Raw genomic sequence first — 13,068 nt, 5'->3', positions numbered from 1 at the left:
TCTCCGTAGAGACTGTCAAAAATTGCCAGTGCCGACTATATTGTCCCCCACCATGATAATTGTTCCTAATATCTAGGTTGGGAGACAGTGATATTACACCCAATATTGCAGAGGGGCTATACACCCTTTGTGATATTTTTCTTAATATCTAGGGTGAGAGAGGATGTTATTTCTCCCAATATCGCAGAGGGTGAACATCCCTCCTGAGATACTGTTCCTAATATCAGGTGGAAAGAGGACAATATGACTTCCAGTAGTGCAGGGGGTCTACACTTCCCTTGTGATACTATTTTTTTACGCAGAAGGAAAAAGAGTGGTATTACACTGAATAGCACCCGAGGTAAACAGCCCCTCTGTGATATTGTTCCTAATATCCAGGTGAGGAGAGGATGATATTACTCCCAATATGGCAGGGGGTGTCCACTCCCTCTGTAGGTTCCTAACACCCAGGGGTGAAGAGGATGATATTATTCCCAATATTGCTGGGGATGTACAGCCCTCCTGTGATATTCTTCCTGATAACCAGACTGGGAGAGAATAATATTACTTTGAATATTGCAGAATATGTACACCTTGCTTGTGATATTTTTTCCTAATGTTCGGGGAAGAAGAGGATGCTGTTATGCTTAATATCGCAGGGGATGTACACCTTTCTTGTGATATTGTTTATAATATCCAGTTTGGGAGAGGATGGTGTTACTTCCAATACTGCAGAAGGTATACACCACCACTAATATCCAAAAGCAGAGAGAATGATATTACTCCCAATATTGCAGGAGGTGTACAGCCACACAATGATATTGTTCCTAATATCTAGGGAGGGAGAAAACAGTATTACCACCTCAGCTTTACACTCCCACAGCTTTATAAGAGAAAACAGGGGCTCAGAGAGGTAATACAACTAGTAGATGAAAGAGGCTTTATTAATAGAAATGAGGAATTTCTAGGAATTTAAATACTAAAAGAACATAAATAGCCTATATGCAAAATGCTAAGCAATTAGCTTTAGCATTTTTGAGATCTTGTTGATATATTTCTGTAACAGGACTATCAGTGTTAAATGAGGACAGTGCTAATAGATAACTGTTCTTTCCCTTGAGGATGTTGGAGAAACAGACACAAAGCAGTCAGTCAGTACACAGTATTAGGAATCTATATAGACTGGGCGCGGTGGCTTACTCCTGTAATCCCAGCACTTTGGGAGGCTGAGGTGGGTGGATCACCCTGAGGTCAGGAGTTGAGACCAGCCTGACCAACATGGAGAAACCCCATCTCTACTAAAAAAATAGAAAATTAGCCAGGCATGGTGGTGCATACCTGTATTCCCAGCTACTAGGGAGGCTGAGATAGGAGAATCGCTTGAACCTGGGAGGCGGAGGTTGTGGTGAGCCAAGATCGTGCCATTGCACTCCAGCCTGCGCAACAAGAGTGAAACTCCATCTCAAAATAAAATAAAATAAAATAAAATAAGTAAAATAAATAAAATAATCTGTACGGTCTATGGCAATGGATTGACGCTTGAGGCTTATAGTCAGTTATAGAGCTAGTTTCTGCTCTCAAAGAACTTGTATTTTGTTGGAAAGCCAGGCAGATACAGATGGAATGAACAGAAAAATTTTAATCCGTTAATTAATAATGCCAGAGGGTCCAAAGAGTTTATGCTGATTTGCATAGTGACTGATCCCATAGAAACACACCATGTACAAACATATCAGAGCTTTTTCTGAATGGGAAAGGCTCAGTTGTTTCAAGGGGCCTATATTCTTTTAGCTTGTCTGGGGATGCTGAGCCTCAGGTTTTTTGTTCCACAGGTTTATAAGAGAAGCTTGCTCACCTGCTCCCTAAACACCTGCTTCACCTGTTTGTTCCTCAGGGTGTAGATAAATGGGTTGAGGATTGGGGTCACCATGGTGTTAAGCAATGCTACCACCTTGTTCCTGACTTCCTTCTGGTCACTTTTGCCCGACCTGATGTACATGAAGATGCAGCTGCCGTAGAAGAGAGACACAACGATTATGTGGGAGGAGCAGGTGGAGAAGGCTTTCTGCCTCTCTTTGGCTGAGGGGATGTGCAGAATGGTGTGGAGGATGTGGCCATAGCAAGTGGCCATCACGGACAGAGTGCCCAGTAAGCTGAAGTTGGCTATTACAAAACGCAGGAGCTCTATCAGACTCGTGTCTGCACAAATGAGTTCCAGCAGGGGAAAATTGTCACAGAAGAAATGGTTAATGATGTTGGGGCCACGGAACGGCTGCTGAAGGACAAGGAAACTTGGGACAATGATGAGAAGGAATCCTGACATCCATGAACAGAGGACTAGCTGGACACAGACCCTTTTGCTCATGATGGTGGTATAACGCAAAGGGTTACATATGGCCACGTACCTGTCAAAGGACATCACTGCCAGGAGGAAGAACTCTGTGGTGCCCAAGAAAAAATAGAGGAAACTTTGCAGGAAGCAGCCTGGGAGGGAGATGGTCTTGTATCCTGTGAGGATGTTGGTCAGCACCTTGGGGAAGATGATCGAGGTGAACCAGATCTCCAGGAAAGCAAAGTTGCGGAGGAAGTAGTACATGGGGATGTGGAGGCGCCTGTCCATGAGGGTGATGACCACGATGAGCAGGTTCCCCAGCAGTGTGAGGAGATAGGTCAGGAGGAGCCCCAGGAAGATGAGCATCTGCAGCTCGCAGGCCTCTGAGAGCCCCAGCAGGACAAACTCAGTGCCAGTGGTGCGGTTCCCCATGGCTCCTGTGACCTCAGCTGGGGAGGGCCGATCAAAAGTGTTCAGCATCAGGAGTCATGATGTTGGGGACTTGAGGACAACTTGGAACTGAAAGGAAAAAGGGCTGAGGGTGTACTTTATTTCTGTGAAGGACATATCTTCCCACCACTGACTACTCAGGCTTTTCTGCAGAGCCTCTGGGGTTACCTGTTTCATGTGTGGTTTCTGGGTCATCTGTATGTTAGACGAGAGAGTGGTGATGTTCAAGGTGGCCCAAGTAAGGCTCAGAACAAAAATTTATCCTTTCTTACTTTTTTTTTTTCTTCTTGAGACAGAGTTTCACTCGTATTGCCCAGGCTGGAGTGCAATGGCACGATCTTGGCTCACCACAACATCCAGCTCCTGGGTTTAAGCAATTCTCCTGCCTCAGCCTCTGAGTAGCTGGGATTACAGGCATGAGCCACCACGCCCAGCTAATTTTGTATTTTTAGTAGAGACAGAGTTTCTCCATGTTAGTCAGGCTGGTCTTGAACCCCTGACCTCAGGTGATCCACCTGCCTTGGTCTCCCAAAGTGCTGGGATAACAGGCATGAGCCACCATGCCTGACCTCCTTTCCTACCTTTCTTTTTCTTTTTCTTTTTTAAAGATGGGGTTTCACCATGTTGGTCGGGCTGGTCTTGAACTCCCGACCTCAGGTGATCCACCTGCCTTGGCCTCCAAAGTGCTTGGATTACAGGTGTGAGCCACCACGCCCGGCCTTTTCCTACCTTTCTTAACCAAAACTTTTATTCCTGATTCCTCAATGAATCTCTTTGCCTATGCTAATATTATCTACTGTCAGTAACTTTTGTTCTGTGCTTACACCAGTATTGGGTCTTTATCCATAAACAGTACATATTTGAGGGTGTTGCTGTTTAAACATTACCAGAACTTTTGATACCTTTCACTAGTTTTTGGATTAATAAAAAAGAGTTGAGGAAATCTGTGAGAGAAAAGCACGAATCTCAGAAATCAAATAAGGAAAAATTCAAGTAGTATTTGCATAAATCAACATTCCTTAGTGGGAGTTTGATAGTCAATGTTCTTCATGACCTGTTCCAAAGGATCTTCTCTCATTATATCGTTCCACAGACTCTGAACTTTGGAGATAATAGATTCTTTGTAATATTTGATTCTTTCTCTACTTTCACACAGCTGTGTGTTTGCTTATGGCATTCTTTCAGTTTGGAATCAGCCTTTCAAGTCCTATTTATCCTATTTATCCTCAATAAATACTATCTTTTCTATGAAACCTTCTCTTCCAAATAAATGTGTTTTTCCTCTGTATCTCCTATAATTTTATTATGTTATCTTATTTTTATTGTTATAGTTTTCATTTGTTGCTCACTGAGTCAAAAATTTCTTTATTAACCTTTGTATTTTTTATAGTACTTAGAACAAGTTTCTTGAAACAATCAGCTTTAACAGACATGTATTGAATGAGTGAGCCACACCTCAAATGTCAGAGGGATGGATTGGTTGGGTGCTTGATACACCAGAGGTTGAGGGCATGTCATTTATGTAGCATTTCCTAGGGGTCAGCAAACTTGCTGTCAGCATGCCAACTTGTCTGAAATTGGTCCATCCTAGGAGAGTTTGCTTTTCCTCCCAACAAGGTAGAGGCATTGCTCTACAACCACTCTCTGAAGAGAGAGTCTACAGCTTTGAGATGGTCTGGAGCTTGAGTGAGTGAGTAGACGAGGTCTGGTTGCATTTGCTAGAGACCTTCCAGTGCAAAACCCCAAAAAAACAAAAACCTTAAAAAGATCTCTCTTTATTAGTAAAAGTCAGCATCCATGGAAATTTCCTCCCTTAAGCATTATCACCTACTACTGTGATTATCAGGTGAAAAATATTTGCCAGTCACAGGTGAATAAGATTCAGCTCCAGTTTAAATACCTTGGAGGAAGGAGGTGCTAGGAGGAATGGGATATCAAGAGATGAAAGTGATAGCAAGGAGGATAAAATGGTAAGCTTTATAAAATTTCCTTTAAAAAAAAGTTTTGCCTTCGTTTTAGCACAGGCTACATTATTCTAAGTCATTCCATAAACTATCCTTATCTCTAACATTTGCTGACAGTTATTAAAGAACACAAAATGGTTGACCAGCCTTTAAGGATTTAACTAGGACTCTTTCTCATGGGCTAATTCTAGGCTTCGCGTTGTCAAGATTCATCAACAATTTGAAAAAGAGGTTTCTGTAGCCTCGTCATTTTGTTCAAAGATGAGCCCAGGTGGCCCATGACAAAAGCTGAATCCAACACGAACATGATGCCCAGAAACATCATCGGGAACTAATAAGATAAGTATTAGAGTATTATTTAGGCAAGTCCTGGGTGGTACACATTGGGAGAAACATAGGAACAGAGATTAAGGTGAAGAAGAGCTAAATGTGAGTGGAATCGGAAGAGAAAGCTCCAGGTTCATGGTGAGTCATGAGCTTGGCACAGATAAATAAAGGCATTGTGACCAGCCATGAAGATAGTACCTAGTCAGGGCTGCTGATTAACTTTTTTCCTTCCATTTCAAAGGAGAGCTCACTAGTTCTGGGCTTTCCAGATACTAAGTGAATTGGGCCACTTCCTGAATTTCAGGAATTTCCTCCTTTCTTCTACATGCGTGATGAGTGAAGGGGGAGACCTGCCCGGCAGCCTGAGAGCCTGGACATGGTTGCATTATCCACTTTGGACCATTCATAGTTTTCAGGGTTAGCTGCGTAGTGCTGCATGGAAAGTATGCGCTACCTGGGGGTGTGTCCTGCCAGGGTCAGAACTCAGGCTCTCTCTCTCTCTCTCTCTTTTTTTTTTTTGGCCCAGATTGGAGTGCAGTGGTGTGACCTTGGCTCACTACAACCTCTGCCTCCTGGGTTCAAGTGATTTTCCTGCCTCAGCCTCCGAGTAACTGGGACTACAGGCGTGTGCCATTATGCTTGGTTAATTTTTGTATTTTCAGTAGAGACAGTTTCACCATGTTGGCTAGTCTGGTCTCAAACTTCTGGCCTCAGGTTATCCATCCGCCTCGTCCTCCCAGAATGCTGGGATTACAGGCTTAAACCGTTGCGCCCAGACTTCATGCTCTTTTGAACAGCTCTACTACACTTAGAAGGAGGATGCGATCTTCCCCTTCAAAGCAAAAGCATTAGGAGTTTGACCCAGACTCCGTGTTGTCCGGAGCTTCATGTTTCCAAGGGGACGGTTATACAGAGCACAGAGTGGGACAACATTGTGCAGATCAGGCCAAGTAAAGTCCCTCAGTGTAAGTGAGTAATGTAATGGCTCTGATTGAAAAAACATTGGCTTACCCACTGTTGTGTTCCAGCATTGACTTCGGTGGTGGGGCTAAAGTTACAAATGAGACCCAGTGCCTGTCCTTGATGTGCCAGACCTTCTAACAAAATATAAAAATAAGTGCCAGTAGGAGGAGAGGTTGAGGAAGCAACTGCTGCTTTGCCAGCCCCTGAAGTGCCAAGGTGGAGATTAGCTGGGAGGTCTAAGGTCAGGTGTCTACCAGTCATCTGGAGGAGTCCCAGCCAGGCAGTTCAAACACACTGCTCACAGGACTGCAGGAGATAACTGGTGCTCATCGTTATTTCCCGAGGTTGCAATATTGTCTGTTGGCTCTAAATGCTGGTCCTATACTGCTGGTGTGAGATCTGTATCTCTCATAAATTTGATGGCATTTTCTAAGAACACCTGTTCTCTTCCAAAGCCTCCTGAATGGAGGCTAGTCGTTCCCTAGTCACTCAGAGTAGAATAATTTCTCTGGAGCCATCATTCAGCTAAAAGGGTCTGAAGAGTCTAGAGTTTTTCAAAATCTTTCATTTTCAGCAAGCTCCTTCTGAAGTAAACCTCTTTTTGTGAAGGTGATATCAGGGTGGAAGATGTGGGTTGCAGTTTTGTTTTCTTTCTTTCTTTTTTTTTTTTTTTTGAGATGGAGTTTCGCTCTTGTTACCCAGGCTGGAGTGCAATGGCACGATCTCGGCTCACCGCAACCTCCGCCTCCCGGGTTCAGGCAATTCTCCTGCCTCAGCCTCCTGAGTAGCTGGGATTACAGGCACGTGCCACCATGCCCAGCTAATTTTTTGTATTTTTAGTAGAGACGGGGTTTCACCATGTCGACCAGGTTGGTCTCGATCTCTCGACCTTGTGATCCACCTGCCTCGGCCTCCCAAAGTGCTGGGATTACAGGCTTGAGCCACTGCGCCCGGCGCAGTTTTGTTTTCTTAAGGGATCTATTCATCTCCCTAGTTTGATGGGACTTTGGATCCCCTGAGAGTTAGTCTAATGAGCCCCACTCAGCCTCTTTCCAAGTCTCTTGGCTGTTACTTACTACAACTTTGCAAACGGAACTTTCTGTTGTTTGTTCAGATCAAGAATAACAACGACTTTTAGTTAAAAGTAGTAAATACAGGCTGGGTGTGGTGGTTTACGCCTGTAATTGAGGGACTGAGGCAGGGTGAATCACTGGAGGCCAGGAGTTTGAGGCCAGAGATTTGAGACTGGGCAATACAGCAAGACTCTGTCTCTACAAACATTTTACATATATTAAATTGTGCCTCCAAATTAGGGAACTCCTGTCTAACACCAAGCATTGGTATTATTGTAGCGATATAAGGAACCATCACAAGTAGTGTGGACCTTCAGCTAGTCCTGTCCTGCAGGACCCCTTCCCTCCCAGGACTGGGGCATAGTTGAAGACGGAGTGCTAGAGAGAGGAATAAAATATGAGAAAATGAAAAGGCTGCAATTAAATGTTTTGTTTTTTTTTCCTTTGTTAAAAATATAAAAGCATTTGGTAAAAAGGATCAGAAAGAAAGTGGGAAAAAAGAATGAAACATACATAGGCTTGATTCTCAACCAGGCTGTACAATTGAGCTCTTCGACAAATTCTTGGTTATTCCATTTTTAATACCAAGAGAAAATTAAAGCAGATTATTTTTTAATAGATCTTATGTTTTGGATCAGTTTTAGGATCACAGGGAAATTGAACAGAAGTTATAGAGACTTCCCATAATTCCCTGCACCAACACTTGCATAGGCATAAATACATATTTTTCAATTAAAAAAATTATATTTATTTATTTATTTTAGAGACGGAGTCTTGCTTTGTCATCCAGGCTGGAGAGCAGTGGTGCAATCATAGCTTGTTGTAGCCTTGAACTCCTAAGCTCCAATGATCCCTCGTCTCAGCCTCTCAGGTAGCTGGGATTACAGGCATGAGCCACCACACTTGGCTAAGCAGAGTGTTATTACTATTTTTTGAGATGGAATCTCACTCTGTTACCCAGGCTGGAGTGCAGTGGCGCATTCTCTGATCACTGCAACCTCCGCCTCCTGGGTTCAATCAATTCTACTGCCCCAGGCTCTCGAGTACAGGTGTGCGCTGCCATACCTTGCTACTTTTTGTATTCAAACCAGTAAAGACGGGGGTTTCACCATGTTAGTTAGGATGGTCTTGAACTCCTGACCTCAAGTGATCTGCCTACCTCGGCCTTCCAAAGTGCTGGGATTACAGGCACAAGCCACCACACCTGGCCCCCGTAAACTGATTATTTTTAATGTATTTTTACCACACTATAGAAGCAAGTAATCCTAAAATATAGAAAATTTGGAAACTCTAGTAAAACAATTTTTTCTTTTTCTTTTTCTTTTCTTTTTTTTTTTTTTTTAAAGACGAGGTTTCACCATGTTGCTCAGGCTGGTCATGAGCTCCTGACTTCAGGTGATCCGCCCACCTTGGCCTCCTAAATTCTTTCATTACAGGAGTGAGCCACCACGCCCAGCCAAAATAAATATTTTTTAAAATCCTCATTTATGACCCCAGCTCCATACCTTTAATACCTTAATTTTCCATCAGATTATTTTTCCTATGCATTTCTTACATGAGTGTGATTGTATTCTGTATGCCTTTACTATTCAAAAAGTGGTATGTAGACCAGGAGCACTGGCATTATTTCTGTTAAAAAAGCAGAATCCCAGGCATCACTTTAGTCCCCCTGCATCAGAATCTGTATTTTAACAAGATCCCTGGGTGATTGATTAGTATCACATGTTATTTACATAAATATTTTTATTCTGCTTTTTGTCATTTAAACCAACAATAGGGGTGTTTTTCATGAAATTAAAGGTTTCACATAAATGTAACTTTAAATGCTGGATTTATCATTAGTTTACATAACCATTTCCTTTCACATTTAGGTTGTTTTAAATTTGTCGTTGTTAAAATAGGACTTGGATAAATATCTTTGTATATAAAATATTTTCCATATTTGAGATATTTCCTTAGGACAAATTCTTAGAACTGGAATTTTTTTTTTTTTTTGAGATGGAGTTAGTTACATTCTTGTTGCCCACACTGGAGTGCAATGGCTCACTCCAAAGCATTTGGTAAAAAGGATCTCAGCTCACTGCAACCTCTGCCTCCCAGGTTCAAGTGATTCTCCTGCCTCAGCCTCCTGAGTAGCTGGGATTATAGGCGCATGCCACCATGCCCAGCTAATTTTCCATTTTTAGTAGAGATAGAGTTTCTCCATGGGGGTCAGGCTGGTCTTGAACTCCTGACCTCAGGTGATCCACCCTACTCAGTCTCCCAAAGTGTTGGGATTACAGGTGTGAGACTCCACGCCTGGGCAGGAAACTAGTTTTTGAGGCATTTCATATCTTGCCATGTTGACACAAACTGCAATATTTGAAAGGCAGCTTAGTATAGAACCATGGGTTTCAGCTGGGGCTTGTTAGCCACACCTGGCAAAAGTTTTCAAGTCATCTATGTCACTCCACACCACCTGTTTTTGAGTCTGAGAATCACTGGTAAGGAAGAAAGAATGTGACTTTGGGACAGTGATATGCTGGCAAATGTTTAACAACAGGCCCTCAGGGAAACAAAAAGTGCTTTGATTTGTAGTATTTGTGATTTCTATGGTGTAAATACTCCCATTCTGGCTGATTTTGTTTTATTTTTTTCTGAGATGGAGTTTCACTCTTGTCGCCCAGGCTAGAGTGCAATGGCGTGATCTTGGCTCACTGCAACCTCTGCCTCCCGGTTTAAGTGATTCTCCTGCCTCAGCCTTCCCAGTAGTTGGGATTACAGGCAAGTGCCACCATGCCTAGCTGATTTTTGTATTTTTAGTAAAGATGGGGTTTCGCCGTGTTGGCCAGGCTGGTTTCGAACTCCTGACCTCAGGTGATATGCCTGCCTTGGCCTCCCAAAGTGTTGGGATTACTGGCGTGAGCCACCGCACCCAGATCTGGCTGATTTTAAGTTACTAATGTGATGTTACTAAATGCAGAGCTGGGAAGAAATATGCATAATCAGCTCTCAAAAGCTGGTGGGAGCTGACTCCAGCACACAATCAACATACCCTCAATGCACGGCCTGGCATGCCATTATGTCTCTTGCATGTATGTTTGTATGTATGTATTCATTCATTGCCTTCCACCCACATTCCAGTATCTCATTCTTTTGTCATGTAAGAGGTCACTATAATTGAATTTGCATGTGTCTATGTAAAAAATATAAAGCGGGCCGGGCGCGGTGGCTCAAGCCTGTAATCCCAGCACTTTGGGAGGCTGAGGCGGGTGGATCACGAGGTCGAGAGATCGAGACCATCCTGGTCAACATGGTGAAACCCCATCTCTACTAAAAATACAAAAAACTAGCTGGGCATGGTGGCACGTGCCTGTAATCTCAGCTACTCAGGAGGCTGAGGCAGGAGAATTGCCTGAGCCCAGGAGGCGGAGGTTGCGGTGAGCCGAGATCGCGCCATTGCACTCCAGCCTGGGTAACAAGAGTGAAACTGCGTCTCAAAAAAAAAAAAAAAAAAAAAAAAAATATATATATATATATATATATATATATATATATATAAAGCGTATTTTAATTTTATGTCCATATTATTATATAGTTCTTGTTCTTTTTCTTACTGTTTATACTCTGCAGTGTACTATGAAGACTTACTGATATGTGTACTTTTAGTCTGGTGCTTCTACTTGCTGCATATTATTCCATAGTGTGCATTACCACATTTTATTTTATTTTTTTTTTTTGAGACAGAGTTTCACTCTTGTTACCCAGGCTGGAGTGCAATGGTGCGATCTTGGCTCACCACAACCTCCGCCTCCTGGGTTCAGGCAATTCTCCTGCCTCAGCCTCCTGAGTAGCTGGGATTACAGGCACGCGCCACCGTGCCCAGCTAATTTTTTGTATTTTTTTAGTAGAGATGGGGTTTCACCATGTTGACCAGGATGGCCTCGATCTCTTGACCTCGTGATTCACCCGCCTCAGCCTCCCAAAGTGCTGGGATTACAGACTTGAGCCACCGCGCCCGGCTTGCATTACCACATTTTATTGATCCATCCTCCCAATGATGGTCATCTGGATTGTCAACAATATCCTGTGACAAGCATCTTTATACAACTAGCCTTATGGATGTGTGGCAATTTCCTGGGATATGTAATGTGAGTAGGATAGCTGGGCTATAAGGTGTATGCATTGCCTTGACTAAGTACCTCTAGGATGTATTTGCTTCTCTTAGGTGAGCCTACATTCTCCATTGCCTTGTTGATGTAGACTACATTAGAACAGAATGATGGCTGTATTCCAACTTATAGTCATCATTAATATTCAGTAGTCAATTGATGACATCAGTGGTAGTAGGAAATGCATTTATATAAAGCAATACACAGTTTTTTAAATACATAGTTTTTTAAACCTATATTTTACATTTTACCGATGTATGTCTTCAAATTTAGCAGAAGAGCCTAGCAATATCTATATGAGTGGTGAAAACATTTTGGTACAAGCAAGTGGAGCAAATTCATGGGGTTTGCCTGAGATTGTCAGAGGCTTTCAAGGAATGACTTCATATGGACTCTTTTACCTAATTCAAATCAAATTGGCCCTGTGCGGTGGCTGATACCTGTAATCCCAGCACTTCGGGAGGTCAAGGTGGGCAGATCACCTGAGGTCAGAAGTTCCAGATCAGCCTGACCAACATAGTAAAACTCTTGTCTCTATTAAAAATACAAAACTTAGCTGGGCACGGTGGCAGGTGCCTGTAATCCAGGGTACTTGAGAGACTGAGGCAGGAGAATTGCTTGAACCCAGGAAGAGGAGGCTGCAGTGAGCTGAGATAACACCACTGCACTAAAGCTTTGGTAACAGAGCAAGATTCCATCTCAAACAACAACAACAACAACAACAATGACAGCAGCAGCAAGTATATTTGGAGTAATGAGTCCTGTGACATCAGGCAATTCATTATTAATGATAGATCACCTTTTCCATTTACAGGGAAGCAAAGAGAAGCTACAAGGAAGGGGCATCCCAAGGACTGAGTTCATTCACTTCCTCCACCATTCTTTAGTGGTCTTAGATGCTGAAGCTTCAAATGCTTTCTTCTTCTTGCTGCTTTTCACATGCACATAAATATGAAAAAGTCGTTTTCTATTTTAGACAATCTTCCTCTGAGCCTGAATCTTCTAAAGTTTACTTCATCTCTCTTCTTTGAGAGCTGGACTTCATTCAATGGTTATTTTGTACTTATCAGGTTTCAGGCACTGTGCTAGGCACTACAAAAACAGTGGTGATTGAACATAGGCTCTTCTATGGAGCATATAGTTTACTTTGTGGAAAGAGAATTTGAAATTTACTGTCTTCACTTTTTTACCTTGTATTCATGATTCATCCCTGGTGTCCTACCGAGTTTTGTCCTTAAGTTTTCCCATTCTGTCTTGGTGATCTCATCCATGCTTATACCTTCAACTATCATTCCTGTGTTGGTGATTCAATGTATATAATGAACACAGGCATCTCTCTTGAGCCCCAGAAACATCTAACCAACTATTTACTAAAGGTATCCCCCTGTATGCATTAAAGTCAATATGTTGAAAGTCCTCTTCCCTTTTGTGACCATCATCGAGGTGACTTCTGACCAAAACAAGAACCGCAAAAGGCATTTCAATGAACCTTCTCACATTTACAAGGAGATAATATCTTCCTCTCTTTCCAAAGAGCTGATACAGGAGTACAACATTTGATCCATGCCCATCTAAAAGGAAGATGAAGTTCAGGTTGTACGAGGATACTATAAAGGTCAGCAAACTGGCAAAGTAGTCCAGGTTTACAGGAAGAAATAAGTCATCTACACTGAATGGGTACAGCAGGAAAAGGCTAATGGCACAGCTATCCTTGTAAGCATTCACCCCAGCAAAGTGGTTATCACCAGGCTAAAACTGACAAAAACCACAAGAAGATCCTTGAACAAAAAGCAAAATCTCACCAAGTAGGAAAGGAAATGGGCAAATAC

General features: G+C 42.6%; 1 protein-coding gene across 1 annotated transcript; it reads right to left on the bottom strand.

Annotated features, from left to right (window-relative positions):
* Positions 1-1,813: 1,813 nt before the first annotated feature.
* On the bottom strand, positions 1,814-2,743 carry LOC101030178 (olfactory receptor 6E1). Its single transcript, XM_010335071.2, has one exon. It carries the CDS (start codon positions 2,741-2,743, stop codon positions 1,814-1,816), a length of 930 nt encoding a protein of 309 aa, XP_010333373.2.
* Positions 2,744-13,068: the final 10,325 nt, after the last annotated feature.

Source organism: Saimiri boliviensis, chromosome 2 (assembly GCF_048565385.1).
Source record: "Saimiri boliviensis isolate mSaiBol1 chromosome 2, mSaiBol1.pri, whole genome shotgun sequence".
NCBI classification, from domain to species: Eukaryota; Metazoa; Chordata; class Mammalia; order Primates; family Cebidae; genus Saimiri; species Saimiri boliviensis.
The sequence above is the reverse complement of the archived record's forward strand: the minus strand, read 5'-3'. Positions and strand labels throughout refer to the sequence as shown.

Bases quoted from the DNA above. Each gene is read 5' to 3' on its own strand.
- LOC101030178 (XM_010335071.2), bottom strand. From the start codon at position 2,743: ATGGGGAACCGCACCACTGGCACTGAGTTTGTCCTGCTGGGGCTCTCA.